This window comes from Carcharhinus amblyrhynchos, unplaced genomic scaffold (genome assembly GCF_965287045.1).
Source record: "Carcharhinus amblyrhynchos unplaced genomic scaffold, sCarAmb.v2.hapA scaffold_52, whole genome shotgun sequence".
Classification (NCBI taxonomy): domain Eukaryota; kingdom Metazoa; phylum Chordata; class Chondrichthyes; order Carcharhiniformes; family Carcharhinidae; genus Carcharhinus; species Carcharhinus amblyrhynchos.
The window spans coordinates 1,806,921-1,824,167 of NW_027649793.1; the positions used below are offsets into that span (position 1 = coordinate 1,806,921).

A 17,247-nucleotide genomic window follows, 5' to 3' on the forward strand; every position below is an offset into this window, starting at 1 on the left:
GTTCGAACCTATATTCTTATTTCCCCATTTTTATTGGGTTTTTTCCCCTTTTGGGTGGGGGCATTGAGAACAATGCCCCTTCTCATACTGTCTCCCTCACCCAACCTCCTCCCTTGACATCGAGCAAAGCCCTGCCTCCATCATTCTCATACTTCTGCGGCTCTTTGGCCTCTGGTGAGTGCATTACCAGCAGCTGCCACTGGCTCCCACATGGTGCTGTTGGGGGATGAAGATGAAGCCTTTTGTTGGCCGTGAGTTCTCAGGAGACTGGATTTGCACATTTGTGTTCCTAAATCTGGGCGAGGCAGTGATAATGTCTCGGGATTAGCAATCCGGAGGCTCAGGCCAATACTCTTGAGATACTGGTTCAAATTCCAGCTGGTGAACTTAGATCTTTAATTCCAAGTTAATTATAACTTCAATTTAAGTCTCATTAATGGTGACAACGAAAGTCAAAAAGAAACAAAACTGCATGGACCACCCACCTTGGATCTCAGCACTGTAAATTACAATGGCAAACCCAGCCCTGTTGACCTTATAAAGTCCTCTTTACTGCCATCTCAGAGCTAGTACTAAAGTTGGGACAGCAGTCTCACAGATTAGTCGAACAATAACCTGACATTGTAAAGTACGATTTGGTGAGTTTGACGATGTCTGAGACACCACAACCACCATCTCCGGTATCTCTGTCCCATCAGCAAGACAGACCCAGCAGAGGTGGCGTCACAGTGGTATACAGTGAGGAGGGAGTTGTCCTGGGAGTCTTCAACTCTGGACTCCGTGAAGTCTCAAGGTATCAGGTCAAACATGAGCAATGAATCCTCTTGCTGATTTACCACGTACCATCTTCCTTCAGCTGATGAATCAGAACTCCTCCATGTTGAACATCAGTTGGAGGAAGCAGTGATAAAGGCCGAGAATATGGGAAAATGGCAGTGGTGTGAGGGGGACTGTAATATTTCCCTCTGCCACCTCCCCCAACCCCCTCCCCCCACCCCACCCCCCCCATCTCCTCCCACGAAGCAGCACCACTACTGACCAAGTCCCAATGGACACAGCCACCAGACTGAGTCCATTAGTTGGTGAAGGAACCAACAACAGACGAAAACCTACTTGATTTTGTCCTGACCAATCTACCTGCCACAGAACCAGATGGGTTTTTCTCGTTCTGTAACGTCCTTTAGGGAAGGAAATCTGCCGTCTTTACCCGGTCTGGCCCACATGTGACTCCAAAGCCAAAGCAATGTGATTGGCTCTTAAATACCTTCTGAAATACCTTCTCTACACCCTAGCTATGAACGGTATGCTTTGTCTGTATCGTGCGCAAGAAACAATACTTTTCACTATATGTTAATACATATAACAATAATAAATCAAATCAAAATGGCTTAGCAAGCCACTCAGTTAAGAATGGGCAACAAATGCTGGTCCAGCCAACAACATTCACACCCCAAGAATAAATAAAATGCATCTGTCAATGGAAGGAGTGACACAGCGTAAACCCTGTGATATGAAGTCCTGTCTTCTTATTGAGGATACTTTTTGTGTTGTGCGGTATGATCACTGGAATAGATTTCACACAGATCCCGCAACTTAGAACCAGGCTTTCCCAAGGTGCTATGGGCCATCAGCAGCAGAAAGCTTGTATACAACGTGTATGTAACACCATGGCTGAGCATATCCCACAGTCTGCCATCACTACCAAGCCCAGGGATCCACCCTAATTCAGTGAAGTGTGCAGGAGGGCATGCGTAACTTTTAAAAAAGGGTGTTTGATAAATTAGACTTGGTTTAATTTAGCTGCATTTGATCTCATTGTTGGATCCCAAATTATTCCTCTTTAAACTGAGTTCAACAGCTATAAACTTCAGGCAAAGAATCGGACAGTGAATTAACAAATAATACCAGTTTAAGGAGCATAATCAAAAGTAAATAACTGATTAACTAAAGGCTTATTAATTAACTAAGCAAAAGAAAACAAAAATGTACTTGTCAATTAAATCCTACAGACTCAATCCCTAATACTGATAGGAAACTTATCCCTAAGGATATCGTTGTTTATACGTGGGGTCCTCTTTCCGTGGGTCCAGTGCTACACTTACACTCTCCATGTTGACAGGAGGTCACACATTCGTCCCTAAAGATCAGTCCGGTGTCCCTGAACTTGGTTTTCACGACAAGATGGTCCCTGTAACCCTTCATTTCATCCTAAAAAGGTGTCACACAACCACACCAATGTTACTGGAAATGGCTAAATGGTGAACAGTGTTATGAGTTTCAATTTCATGGGCCCAACAAATTGCCTTAAACTTAAGGCAATGGCTTGCTTCATATTTTTGTCCCTTAACTGGTAGCTTACAGGTTATGGACAGAGCCAATCAAGGTCAGTATGTTCTTGCTATGAGAGAATCACATGGAGTGATCCTCCTCCTTTCCCAGACTCTAACAATATTATTAAACATTAGATCATGGGGGCAAACAGAGAAATTTGACAAACATTGTGGCTCTGGAGTCACATGTAGGCCAGGCTAGGTAAGGATGGCAGATTTCCAAATGGGTTTTTACAATAGTTTCATGGTCATCATTAGGCCTTTAATTTCAATATTATGTGCCATGGTGGGATTCCATTCCGGGTCCCCAGACCATTGCCCTGGTTGTCAGTTTCTGTCAATCTTTTTTATACTTTTCCCTATGCTTTAATATCCAACCCGGTCAATTACTGCCCAATCAGTCCACTGTCGATCATCAGATGGAAGGGTCATTAACAGTGCTCTCAAGCAGCACCTGCTCAGTGACGCCCAGTTTGGGTTTCGCTAGGGTCACTCAGCTCATGACATCATTGCAACCTTGGTTCAAACATGGACAAAAGAACTTAATTCCATGGGTGAGAGTGACAGTCCTTAACATCAAGGCTGTATTCAACCAAGTGTGACATCAGGAAGCCCTAGAAAAGCTGAAATCAATGGGTGTCAAAGGACAAACTCTTCTCTAAATGGAGTCATACCTGGCACATAGGAAGATGGTTGTGGTTGTGGAGGGTCAGTCATCTCAGTTCCAGGGCATCTCTGCAGGAGTCCCTCAGGGTCGTGTCCTAGGCCCAACAATCTCCAGCTGCTTCATCAATGATCTTCCCTTCATCATAAGGTCAGAATTGGATATGTTTGTAGATGATTACACAATGTTCAGCACCATTCGTGGCTCGTCAGGTACTGAAGCAGTCCATATTCAAATGCAAAAAGATCTGGACAAAATCCAGGCTTGGGCTGACAAGTGGCAAATAACATTCATGTCACACAAATGCCAGACAATCACCATCACCAAGAAGAGACATTCTAACCACTGCCCCTTGACATTCAATGGTGTAACCATCACTGAATCCCCCGCTATCAACATACTTGGGGCTACCATTGATCATAAACTCAAGTGGACTCACAACATAAACACAGTAGTTACAAGAGCAGATCAGAAGCTAGGAATACTGCGGCAAGTAACTCACTTCCTGACTTCCCAAAGCCTGTCCACCATCCACAAGGCACAAGTCAGGAGTGTGATGGAATACTGCCCACTTGCCTAGATGGGTGCAGCTCCAAAAACTGCAAGAAGCTTGACACCATCGAGGATAAAGCAACTTACTTGATTGATACCACATCTACAAACATCCACTCCCTCCACCATCGACACTCAGTAGCAGCAGTGTGTACTATCTACAAGATGCAAAGCAGAAATTCAACCAAGATCATCAGACAGCACCCTTCAAACCCACGACCACTTCTATCTAGAAGGGCAAGGGTTGCAGATTCCTGCCACCTGCAAGTTCCTCTCCAAGCCACTCACTGTCCTGACTTGAAAAAATATTGCTGTTCCTTCACAGTCGCTGGATCAAAATCCTGGAATTCCTTCCCTGTCACCATCGTGGGTCAACCCACAGCACATGGACTGCAGCGATTCAAGAGGGCAGCTCATCACACCTTCTCAAGGGCAACTAAGGATGGGCAATAAATGCTGGCCAGCCAGTGATACCCATGTCCTACAAATGAATTAAAAATAAATCCTGTTTCTATTCCACGTCTGAAGAAATGGGAATTGACATTTCTCCACAGCTTGTACAATGGGCGGCACGGTGGTATAGTGGTTAGCAGTGCTGCCTCAAAGCACCAGGGACCCGGGTTCCATTCTGGCCTCAGGTCGCTGTCTACGTGGAGTTTGCACATTCTCCCTGTGACTGCCTGGGTTTTCTCTGGGTACTCCAATTTCTTCCCACAGGCCAAAGCTGTGCAAGTTAGGTTGACTGGCCAAGCTAAATTGACCGTAGTGTCAGGGGGATTAGCAGGGTAAATATGTGGTGTTACAGGGATAGGGCCTGGGTTGGGATTGTGGTCGATACAGACTCCTTGGGCCAAATGGTCTCCTTCTGAAATGTAGGGATTTTATGAATGGGAATGTCATTTCTGCTTTCTGGATAATGATAGACCATCTCTGTCAACTCAATTTTGTGTTTTGTTTATTTCAGGCGGAAACATCTCAGAAGAGGAGGTAGGACATGAACTTTACTGAAACCAGTGCAAGTTGTTACTCAGAAAAAAGTGTTTATGGTCAATTTATCATCAACTAATATTTACAGGATGAGCGACAACCATAATGAGCTCTCACTAGCAGATGGTGTCCTGTCGATTGGAAAATTCAACGGACCTTTACCATTCCCAGTGTGGAGAGAAATGCTGGATACCATTAACCTTGGTAAGACTCAGATAATTCCCTTTATCCTGAGTTATCTATTTGGGTTTGAATTGTTATATACGCAAATATCAAAGAGTATTTAATGGAAATGATGGGGTTCATATAGGCAGGTTGGAGAGCTGGTGAGCGCTTCTATACTGGAAAGTTCACTGCAAGTATCGCTCAGGCACTCCCCAGTGCTGCAGCAAGCATTCCTGGGATCAAGAACCTGAAATCCTGGAGTGAAATTCCACCTAAGAGCTGCTGCCACATCAAATGCTCTCACCTTCACTCAAGGGGATCTGTCTCCAGTACAACACTATCTGAAGCTTTGGATCCAGGATTGACCCAAACCCCCAGGTCCAGAATAGGAAAAAACAGTTCGAGCGCATATTCCTATTTCCCCATTTTACTGTATTTTTTCCTTCTGGGAGGTGAGGTATGGCAAGAGGGAAGGGTGTCAGGAGCAAGGGGTTGGCACAAAGCAGGCGCATTCTTCCCAATGCCCATTCCGTGGTGAGTTTCAGGGAGCCAACATAAGGACCTCAATGGGTGATATGAGAGGGTCGCCACCGTCAACACAATTGTGATGGAGTGCAAGGTAGCTGGGTTCCACCTATCACACTCCCCCTTATTAAAATACCGCCACCCCAGCCTGCAAACTCACAACAGAAGGACATTCAAAACCGTAAGGTATTCAGTAATTAGTTACAAAGGAACACGGCTAACAGTATTGCTGTTTGGAATTAAAGTCTTATTCATGCACTGAATCCAACTTCCAAAAAAAAAGTCCCCAATACAGGAATCATCAGATGAAGCACCGTCTCCAGAACCCATCAATACTTGACAAATTTCAGCAAGTGGAAACCCTCCATTCCCAGCTGAACCTTTCCTCTCCTACAATCCTGATACATCTCCACCTTGTGTACCAGACTCACATCCATGACCAAGGTCAGGAGGGACGTAATAAACACAGTGGGAAGAATCCTTCAGGAAAAAAGACAAATCAGAAGTTAGGGTATCTGGCAGCACAGTAGTTAGCACTGCTGCCTCACAGCACCAGGGACCTGGGTTCGATTCCGGGCTTGGGTGACTGCCTGTATGGAATTTGCATATTCTCTCTGTGCCTATTTAGAGAAACCAATAACATAAAGCACACAAACTTCCATCCTCAAAACAACTTGTAGATAATTTTCATTTCATATACGCACACACCTCTGTAGATCACAGAATCCCTACAGCACATAAGGTTATTCAGTCCACCGAGTCTGCACTGACTCTCCAAAGAGCATCCCTCCCTAGCTACCCTCCCCCGCCCCATTCCCGCAACCTAGCATATCCACCATAGATAATTCACCTAACCTACACAACTTGGGAGACCAAGGGGCAATTTAGCATGGCCAATCCATCTAACCTGTCTTCGGAGTGTGGGAGGAAACTGCAGAGAACGTGCAGACCCTGCTCAGACAGTCACCCAAGCTGGGAACTGAACCCAGGTCCCTGGCACTAACCACTGTGCCACCCCTATCTGTCACTGATCCAAAAGCACCTGCACATACACACACCAACATCCTTACACCTACAGGTTGAGTTCCACAGTCAGTAGTAATCTGGTGAGCAATGTGATAGGTGTTCAAATCCTGAGTATTGTGAAGTCCTTTTGTCGTACATTAAACTAGGAGCGATATTTACTTTAACATGGAGGCTCCAACTCCAGCTATTGTGAATTTTATTATTCCTGTCCGTCTACACAGTGCTGATGAGGGTGAGTGTAATGTTTGATATTTGCAGAAGCTGTGACCTCCCTCTGTGGAAGTCCCAGTGTTTCTGCTGTTGTCAGATTCCCACTTCCTCCTAAAGAAACAGCTCTTTCTCATGTTGATGAAAAAGAGGTGAAATTGGGGAGAGAATGGCAATCGTCAGCAATTCTTTTCCACCATTCCTCTCGTGCCAATCATAGCTCCCCAACACCTCCCATTCCCCTCCTCTTTCCGCTTAGAAAGGGAAACAGAACTAGAGGGCACAGCCTCAAAATAAGGTGGGGGGGGGGTGCAGTTTAGATCGGAGTTGAGGAGGAACTTCTTCACTCAAAGGGTGGTGAATCTCTGCCCATTGAAGTGGTGGAGGCTACCTCATTGAATACATTTAAGTCACTGATAGATAAATTTCTGATAGACAAGGGAATTAAGGGTTATGGGGAGAAAGCAGGAAAATGGAACTGATCAACTTCAGATCAGCCATGATCTTACTGAATGGCAGAGCAGGCTCCAAGGGCTAGATGGCCTACTCCTGCTCCTATTTCTTATGTTCTTCAACCCCCCCCACCCCAATTCCCAGACAGTCTCTAATTCTCTGCTTTTTCTCCCAGTCTCTGTGACCCTGGATGTGGAAACTGCAAATCCCTGGCTCGAGGTGTCTAAGGATCTGAAGAGTTTGAGATTAAGCGGGACGAAGAAGAGTCTTCCTGAGACCAGGAAGAGGTTTACAGAGTTTCTGTTTCCCTGTGTGCTGGGATTAGAGGGATTCACATCAGGGAGACATTACTGGGAGGTGGAGGCAGTGGGGAATCTGTATTGGAGTCTGGGAGTAGCTGCTGCATCCGTGGACAGGAAAAAAGGTGTCAGACTGACCCCGGAGACTGGATTCTGGTCAATTGGACGGGTTGGGAAACAGCTTTATATAAATTCCTTTCATCGAAACCCTCTCCGTGTCAGTCAGATCCCCGGGAAGGTGGGAGTTTATCTCAGTTATGAGTTTGGGACAGTTTCATTTTACAATGTGGACACCAAATCCCATCTCCACACCTTCACTGGGAATAAATTCACCGAAAAACTTCATCCTTTCTTTGAAACTTGGGTTGAATACAATTGTCTGAGGATCTGCTCCGGTGGTTGCCCGGATCCAGAATTAGGACAGGACTTCAGATAGTCACATCATCTCTGATATCACAATAACTTGACCCAATGATTAAGGTCATGGGCACCGGTCAGGGGTCAGAAACCACCATTGACAACTGGTTGTCACTAAATGTGTCATTTAATTTCCAAATGATAAAATCCCAGTCAGACAGGGCGGCAGGGTGGGACAAATGATTAGGACTGCTGTCTCACAGTGCCAGGTACTGAGTTTGATTCTCTCCTTGCGTGACTGTCTGTATGGAGTTTACATGTTCTCCTGTGTCTGCGTGCTCTGGTTTCCTCCCACAGTCCAATGATGCGCGGGTTAAATGGATTGGCCATGCTAAATTGCCCCTTAGTGTCCAAAGGTGTGTCGTTTAAAAAAAAGCCCAAACTGAGATAGTGAAATTTCCTAGTTTGGGACTGTGGTGTGTGTCAGGAAGCTAAAATTAAAAATCTGGGCCTGTATGCCCAGGAAATTCATTTTAAAAAAAACTTCAAATTCACTTTGGCAGGAATAACAGATGTGTAGAGTATAGGGCTAACGGTAGGACTCTGAATAGTGTTGATGAACAGAGGGATCTAGGTGTATGTGTACATAGATCCCTGAAAGTTGGGAATCAAGTAGATAAGGTTGTTAGGAAGGCATACGGTGTCTTGGCGTTTATTGGTAGGGGGACTGAATTTAGGAGCCGCAGCGTCATGTTGCAACTGTACAAAACTCTGGTGCGTCCGCACTTGGAGTATTGTGTGCAGTTCTGGTCCCCACATTATAGGAAGGATGTGGAGGCATTGAAGATGGTGCAGAGGAGGTTTACCAGGATGTTGCGTGGTATGGAGGGGAGGTCCTATGAGGAGAGACTGAGGGATTTGAGGTTGTTTTCGTTAGAAAGAAGGCGGCTAAGAGGGGATGTTATTGAAACATATAAGATGATTAGAGGTTTAGATAGAGTGGACAGTGATAGCCTTTTTCCTCGGATGGAGAAAGCTAGCACGAGGGGGCATGGCTTTAAACTAAGGGGGGGTAGTTATAGGACAGATGTCAGGGGTAGGTTCTTTACCCAGGGGGTGGTGAGGGATTGGAATGCCCTGCCTGCTGCAGTTGTAAATGCGCCTAGTTTGGGGGCGTTTAAGAGATCCATGGATAGGTTTATGGATGGAAAGGGATTGGTTTAGGTCAGAGGGTCATTGCTTTTTAATTGGTCGGCGCAACATCGTGGGCCGAAGGGCCTGTTCTGCGCTGTAATGTTCTATGTTCTAAAAGTAGCTGTGAAGACATGAAATCTATTTCTGAAGCTTGTCTGGGAGATACTTTGTTGAAAAGTGAGTGGAGGCATTGCTCCTGGATTATTGGGAGCACTGCCCCCGATATCTCACACACTCATACTCAACACTTGAGTTACATTGGAAAAGAAGATGCTGAAAATCTGCAAAGAGAACAGAAAATTCTGGAATAACTCAGCAGATCAAGCAGCATCTGTAAGAGTACCAGGTGTTTCAGGTCAATGATGTTTCATCACAATCTTATTTATTATATAATGAGATTATAGGGTAGACACTGCATCAGTTTAACATCTCTTCTGAAAGGTGATTCCTCTGATAATATTGTATTCCCTTTGTACTCAACTCCACTGGCAGCTTTGATCTTTACAGTCAATAGCAGTGCGGGTTTAATCCCAGAACCTTTTGGCTGAGAGGTGAAAGGGCAATTTTGTCACAGTTACATCCCTAGATTAGTGAGGTGGGAACAATCTAGGAGTCACTGGGAGTGAGCAGTGCTCTTAGATGGCAAGGTGAACAGCATCCTCACTCAGTGTTTTTGGGACCCCTTGTGCCATGGCACAGTGTGTTTCATTGTAAACCCATCCCTGAGTTCACACTTAATGCAATTGCTGTAAAACATTGAGACAATGGAGGACATGGAAAATTCTTCAGCATTATTCAAAAGACAATCTATCCCAAACATAAGGGTCAAAAGCAATGAATGTCATTTTAAGAATCTGTCACTTCACACAAATGGGAAATAAAAATCAGCAGAAAGACTGAAAAATCTTAGAATGAGGAGATCTATTGCGATCCCTTCACCCACCTGCTCTGTAACTTCAATAAATTAATCATGCACCATCTGTGTTGGCTCTCCTTAATTAACTCAAACGCCCATTGATTTTTTCCTTTAATTATTACTTCTAAAGTATTACCTAGCACTAATGTTAAACCGACTGTTCTTTAGTTACTAGGAATGTCCTACACCCATTTTTGAAGAGGGATGTCACATTTGCTGATCTTCAATTATCTGGCACCTCCTCTATATCGAAGGGAGGCGGTAAGCCTTTCTACTACTTTTAATCTGAATTACAAGACATCCACGCCAGTCAATATATCCACGCTACATGTTGTATAGCTGCCCTTTGCCTCCAAATATCTTTCACGAAATGTGAGCATTGTGGTCAAAGCCATCGTTTGTTGTTCATCCCCTCAGCATTCAAGCTTGTCAGGTACAACATTGAACTGGTGTGTTTCTAAGTACACTCAATATGTATTAGTCATATTTCCAGTACATTCTGCACATCAATTTCCTCTATTATCCCTGCTTTGATCGATGTTTTAGAGGGGAATTGCAGGATTTTGGTTTAGTGACAGTGAAGAAGCATTGATACTAAATTCAGCAAGAAACTACAAAAGGTTTATGAATGAAGCCCAGTCCATCACGCAAACCAGCTATTGACACTGTCTACACTTCCTACGGCCTCGAAAAAGCAGCCAGCATAATTAAGGACCCCACACACTCAAGACGTTCTCTCTTCCACCTTCTTCTGTCAGTAAAAAGATGCAAAAGTCTGAAAACATGACGAACTCAAGAACAGCTTCTTCCCTGCTGCCACCAGACTTTTGAATGGACCTGCCTTACATTAAGTTGATCTTTCTACACCTCTCATCATTTTTTTCTCTCCAATATACTCTGTGAATTGTATGCTTTATCTGTACAGCATGCAAGAAACAATATTTTTCACTGCATCCCAATACCTGTGGCAATAATAAATCAATTTGATACAGAATGGAATTTTCCTCTCCCTTCCTGATGTGCTTTGTGGCAGTGGGAGGCGGTGTGCTGCTTGCTGGTGGAATTTTATGGTCCCCCTGTTGTCAATGAGGTTTCCCATTGAACACTCCGGGAAACCCGTAGTGGAGCTCAGCTGCTGACTGGACAGCAAGATCCCGCTGGTAACAAGATTTTCGTGAGTTTCAAGTCAAGAAGGATTAAATCCACAGAAATCTATAGAAGCAAACAGCACCCAAAGAGGCCATTTGGCCCAATGTGACTGCACTGGCTCTTTGAAAGAATGTCCATTTAATTCTGCTCCCCTGCTCGGGATCTCCCGGTCGTTCTTAAACAGGTCTGTGTGTTTCCTGGTCCAGTGACTAACTGCTTCATAATGTTGCTGATTATGGAGGCCTTGAGGGCAGATCAGACGCTGTGTAGACTCTGTGTCTCTGGGAGTCAGTGAAACACTGGCTGAATCCGGCTTTCTAATCAGGGTCTTTAAATTTATTTTCCTGTGGCTTTGTTTCTGTTGCTGCTTTGGAGCTCCACTGATGTTGATCACAGAGTGGATTGCATGGTGGACTGTCCAGTTGTCAGCTCCTGTCATGGTGCGGGTGGGACACACGTTCCTGAGGTCCTCTGCTCGAATGATGGAGCATTCGGGCAGGTGCCAGCGTTTGGAGCACAGCTATTGCCACGAGACTCTGTACTTGTCATAACCAATACTTGCTCTGTCAGAGACACAAGGTCGTGTTCTAGGCATTGTGCCAGGAGCAGGGTACCATTGCTGTTGGATTTCTCTGCTGATTCCACTTCCCCAAATGTCCGTGTCCTTTTCAACTCTGGTGTGGTCACGTGAATAAGGCTGAAAGCCACTTCAGGACAGTAAGTTAGCTTGATTTTATTTCCAAAAGTAAGTTTGAAACTGTTGGGCTATCTGACTCCTCCCCACCCCGTTACACAAATACCAAACTCCTTTTCCCTGCTATATTTATTCTTCAATATAAAGTCTTGCTGTGTGCTTTGGCAGCAAGTTCAAACCTGTCATAGGTCCTGTGGAAAAAGTTCTTTGAGTTGATTATCTTGGTGATTCACAATAATAATAAAGCATGGGTCAGACAAAGGAATGTGAACTATTTAAACCTGGATTGGGAAGTCCCCATCCCAAACTATTGGCATTGGCAGGTTGGGTGAAAAGAACAAATTAAACAGATATATTAGAGAAAATAGTCTATGTCTGGGATTTTCAAATTTCTCCCGGGTTGATGGAATGAAAGGAACTGTGTTTAAAACAACCACAATAACTTTTTACATTTAAACTCAGTAAAGCTCTAAAGAAAGTAGGTTCCCCCCGAAACACATTACATGTCAAATTCTGATTTACTAGTACTAACCATTTTTTAAATTAATGCTCAAACCTCAATGGAGAGTTATTTCGTTTGTAACCATGAAACCATTGTCATAAAAACCCATGTGGTTCACTACTGAGAAGCAGATCTGTCATCTTGGTCTGGCCAGGCCTAATTGCGTGCCTCCAGGCCTAGGGGCCTATATGTGAAACTCCAGGCCTATATCTGTAATTCCAGGCCTGAAGTTACAGAGAATCTGGCCCGTGGTCTCAGCAATGGTTCTGTACAGCTGCATTAAAACATCAGTTTTTATATTCCAGTCTCCTTGTGGCAAATACCAACATTCCATTCACTTCCCTAATCATTTGCTGTATCTGCATGCTGGCTGTTTACAGTTCATTACCCAGATCTTTCTGTACAACTGAGCAGTTTTGCAATCTCTATATTTAAATAAATAAATTCGGCAGCAAAAAATGTTGAAACATAAAGTGCTTTGTATCAGGAAGTGTGGAATATAAAAATGGCTTTTAGATAGCAGGAAGAGAATTGGACCGAAAAGGCACTCTCTCATTTGTCTCGATTTCTTCATCAATCTGGTTTCACGGGATTGTGGACACAACTTCTATCACTCCTGTATCACCCAGTGTTGGGAAAAGACTTTTCATTTGGTACGAACAGTTGAGTAGTCTGCAGACCCGCACCACATCCAAGTTCAATAAAATGTAAGAACAGTGTTTGCTCAGATATCTCAGGGAAGAAAAGGAAAGGATTCTAGAACCAATGGAGAAAACTCTTCGAGAAGTTCAAGATCATTTTAACTCTCGAGGAGAAACTTTGATTTGCAGAAACAGATGGAGCGATATTTCTCAAGTTGAGAGAATATATTTCAGTGAAGACTCAGTCACAACATGATAGGTAAGAAGTTTCAAAGAAATGCAGTCATTTCACAATAATGTGGAGCTGATTTAAACCTACAGATTCTTTAGCCAATTCTAGGATGGTGCAGAACTCAAAAGGGTTAGTACATTCAAACACACACAAAAAAAGTGTTGTGGCACAGTGGTTAGCACTGCTGCCTCACAGCTCCAGGGATCTGGGTTCAATCCCAGCTTCAGGTCACTGTCTGTGTGGAGTTTGCATGTTCTCCCAGTGTCTGTGTGGGTTTCCTTCAGGTGCTCCAGTTTCCTCCCACACTCCAAAGATGTGCAGGTTAGGTGAATTAGCTGTAGTAAATGCATAGGGTTATGAGAGGTACGTGGGCCTGGTTAAGAAGCTTTTTCAGAGAGTCAGTGCAGACTCAATGGGCTGAATGGTCTCCTCCCTGTTGGGATTCTATGGACCTCCAATTGACACCAAATATTCATTCTCCCACGATATCTGAGAGTCTTGGTAATAGCTGCAACCTTCCAGGAAATTATTAAAATGCGATGTTAACATTTATCTTGTAATCAACGGTAATTGTGTGTCTCCTGTCGATAAAATGTGCCAGGTGTGTTATTGCAGTGGGTCCATCAGCTTGTCCTTTCAGCTTTCCCTGCTGGATAGCAGTGTACCTGTTATGAGCTGAGTGCATAAGCGTCTCTTGTCCAGTATGTCACCCCATGCAGTGCCACCCTGTGGTAACACATGTAGACTGCATAGCTCATGGGCCAAGACTAAACTACAGGAGGCTCGGAGGAAGTCTGACCTCCAGATCCACAGCGTACAGGCCCACTGGCTTATGGTTATGAACTGGAGCCCATGGATCAGACCCCCTCTGCCTTATCGGCACCTCTGAATAGAAGAAATAACAGAAAATCTGGAAGAACATTCTGACACATGGCTACCCTGGATAGATCACCAGTCTTCACATGCACTGCTCGAGATTGATCACCCAATGAGTGGTGCTCTCTCACTCCTGGTTCCCATTGATCCCTCAAGTAAGGTCACCCTCTTCTGAAGTACTCGGTCCTAAAGAGACAAACACCACAAATCACAAAGTCTCTCCCCCTTTACGATCTTCAGAATCGATTTACTCAATCCACATTCCAAATAAACATTTACACACAAGTTAGGCATTTGTAAATCTATGTCGCAAATTGTTCAATAGAGGGATCTTGCATTCAGCATAACAGTTCTTCCAGAAATCTTCAACTAAGCACGGTTCCAAATATAGTCTTGCATGGGATTCTTAAGTACAGGCTTGCTGTTTTTGGAGTTCTGTCCTGGACTGTGCACTGACCACAGGTGACATACTTCACTCTGCACAGTGTCACTCTCCAATCCACTGTAGTTCTTTACTCTTTCAAGCAGCTTACTCTAAACTGCACACAGGTACCATCATTGCAACACAGCAGAGTTTTATGCCTCAACAGTTCTTGCATAATCTCAAGTCGGTCAGTTGTGAAGGAAATGGTTGTGGTTTTCTATTTCTGGTACTTATGTCATGTGATAAAGTTTCTTCTCTTCCTCACATTCCTATTCAGCATGGTTTCCAGCCACCATATTATCATTTTGGTTTTTGTGCAATTCTATTAGTGTAACAATCTCAATCTCAGTCTCCTTCTCTGCCTGAATTGCAGATTTCTGCAGTTCTCTCCAGCACATCTGCAGCTGATGGTCTTCATTTTCCAATCTCATCCTTTGTCTTCTGCATCAACCAGTCTTCTGCCTGGACCTGAGCAGTTCTTCAAATCACTCTGTCTCTGCCAGTGCCACTTTTGTCTGAGATAGTTCCAACTCCATCTCCTATAGTTGCTTTTTTTTAAAACCCTTTTCCTTCACCTACAGTATCTGTTGATGAACTGACAATTTTGCGTGGTCTTTGTGAAAAGAGTTCCTGCAGCGATCATCTTCAGCCGGTTTCTGAATTTGTTCCCAACTGGGCTTTATTTCCCAATGGCTGTCTTCTCAATCTTTCACTCGATAGGGAGCTAATTTGTCTGTATCCGATGAGTAAGCTGTTCTTCCTGCTGTCTGATTCTCATTCTCAGTATGTGCAAATTTTATTCTTAGTCCACTTGTCTCACGTAAACATTGCTCCATCAGCATTCTAATCTTGATTTCCAAATCTTTGCAAGAAATTGATTTGATTGTTTTGATTTATTATTGTCACATGCATTAACATACAGTGAAAGTATTATTTCTTGCATGCTATACAAAGCGTGTCATTCATAGAGAAGGAAACGAGAGAGTGTAAAATGTAGTGTTACAGTCAGAGCTAGGGCGTACAGAAAGATCAACTTAATGCGAGATAAGTCCATTCAAAAAGTCTGAGAGCAGCAGGGAAGAAGCTGTTCTCGAGTCAGTTGGTATGTGACCTCAGACTTTTGTATCTTTTTTCCCGGGATGCATGGGATCCTTAATTATGCTGGCTGCTTTGCCGAGGCAGCGGGAAGTGTAGACAGAGTCAATGGATGGGAGGCTGGTTTGCGAGATGGATTGGGCTACATTCACAGCCTTTTGTAGATCCTTGCGGTCTTGGGCAGAGTAGGAGCCAGACCAAACTGTGATACAACCAGAAAGAATGCTTTCTATAGTGCATCTGTAAAAGTTGCTGAGAGTCATAGCTGCCATGCCAAATTTCCTTAATCTTCTGAGAAAGTAGGGGCATTGGTGGACTTTCTTAACTACAGTGTCAGTGTGGCAGAACTAGGACAGGTTGTTGGTGATCTGGACACCTAAAAACTTAAAACTCTTGACCCTTTCTTCTTCGTCCCCATTGAGGTAGATAGGGGATTGTTCTCCTTTATGCTTCCTGAAGTCAATGACAATCTTCTTCGTTTTGTTGACATTGAGGGAGAGATTATTGTTACCGCACCAGTTCACCAGATTCTCCCTCATTTCTGTACTCTGTCTCGTCATTGTTCGAGAGTCTCAAGCTCTCAGTCAACATTTCTGAGCGTGCTTAACACTTTGTTACTGTATACATCAGAGTCCTTCCTAAACCACTGCATTTTATGTCAGAATAACTCTCTTATTGAAGAGAGTCAGAATCATTCTTTCGCCCATTACTCTGCATTTGCAATCCATTCAGTTTATCCATTTCAGAGTTTCTATCATTTCCTTCTGATCTTTGATAACGAGCTCTCTCCTCATGCTTTGCATGTTTTCAGAGAACTGAAATGTTCTTTTTGTCCTTACTTCTACATTCAGAGGGTGGCACAGTGGTTCGCACTCCTGTCTCACAGTGCCAGGGACCCAGGTTCAATTCTGGCCTTGAGTCACAGTGTGGAGTCTGCACATTCTCCCCATGTCTGTGTGGGTTTCCTCCGGGTGCTCCGGTTTCCTCCCACAGTCCAAAGATGTGGGGGTTGGGTTGACTGGCCATGCTAAATTACCCCTTAGTGTCAGAGAATTAGCAGGGTAAATATGTGGGGTTATAGAGATAGGGTCTGGGTAGGATTGTTGGCAGGGCAGGCTCAATGGGCCAAATGACCTCCTTCTATACTGTAGGGATTCTATGATTCATCATTTCTTCCATCTTGTAATATTTGAGAAAATTCTCTTGAATTGTTAACTTATTCCAACCGTTGTGTTCTCTCTTTGGGTTTGTCCATTGCTAAGTCCTCCTCAGCACCCTCAACCACAAGGCTGTTTCTGCCTCTCTGCAGAATGCCAATTTCTTAAGCCCACAGCTGGTAGTTCAATCTTTCAACTGGATTTCTAGAGAATTCCCAATAATGGCTCTGGTAAATGATAGCTCTGCTCTGAGTTCTGCTCAATAGTACGATGACTTTTGCTGTAGATGACACACAGCATAGTGGCACAGTAGTTAGCACTGCTGCCTCACAGTGCCAGGGACCCACGTTCACTTCCCAGCTTGGGTCACTGTCTATGTGGAGTTTGCACATTCTCCCTGTGGTCTGTATGGGTTTCCTCTGGGTGCTCTGATTTCCTCCCAGTCCAAAAGACGCGCTGGTTAGGTGAATTGGCCGTGCAAAATTCTACCTCAGTGTACTCAAACAGGCGCCAGAGCGTGTAGCTCAGTAACTTCATTGCAGCGTTAATGTAAGCCTACTTGTGACACTAATAAATAAACTTCTAAAACTAAAAACAGGATGTCCTGTGTGAATGCCATGGGTCAAATCTCTGATGTGTTCTATTCCGAGAAGAATAGTTCTCCCACTCATCACAAAACTGATAGTATCCATTACATGGGGTTTCCTTGGCTCTTCAGGTTTCATGCTGTGACCTCTGTTGTGTTCCACTTGTGCTTTTTCTCTTAACCATGTTTTTACCCTTTATTCACATCTGCATGTTG

The 17,247-nt window shown here is 44.1% G+C and overlaps 1 protein-coding gene across 1 annotated transcript in view; it reads left to right on the plus strand.

Moving 5' to 3' along the window:
- LOC145337552 (uncharacterized) overlaps window positions 1–17,247 on the plus strand; it is a 54,561-nt gene that overhangs the window by 1,418 nt on the left and 35,896 nt on the right. Inside the window, exons 4-6 of the mRNA XM_080182344.1 lie at window positions 4,511–4,533; window positions 4,622–4,737; window positions 7,085–7,603. Coding sequence (XP_080038470.1) covers window positions 4,511–4,533; window positions 4,622–4,737; window positions 7,085–7,603 — 658 coding nt within the window. The remainder of the gene's footprint in view (window positions 1–4,510; window positions 4,534–4,621; window positions 4,738–7,084; window positions 7,604–17,247) is intronic.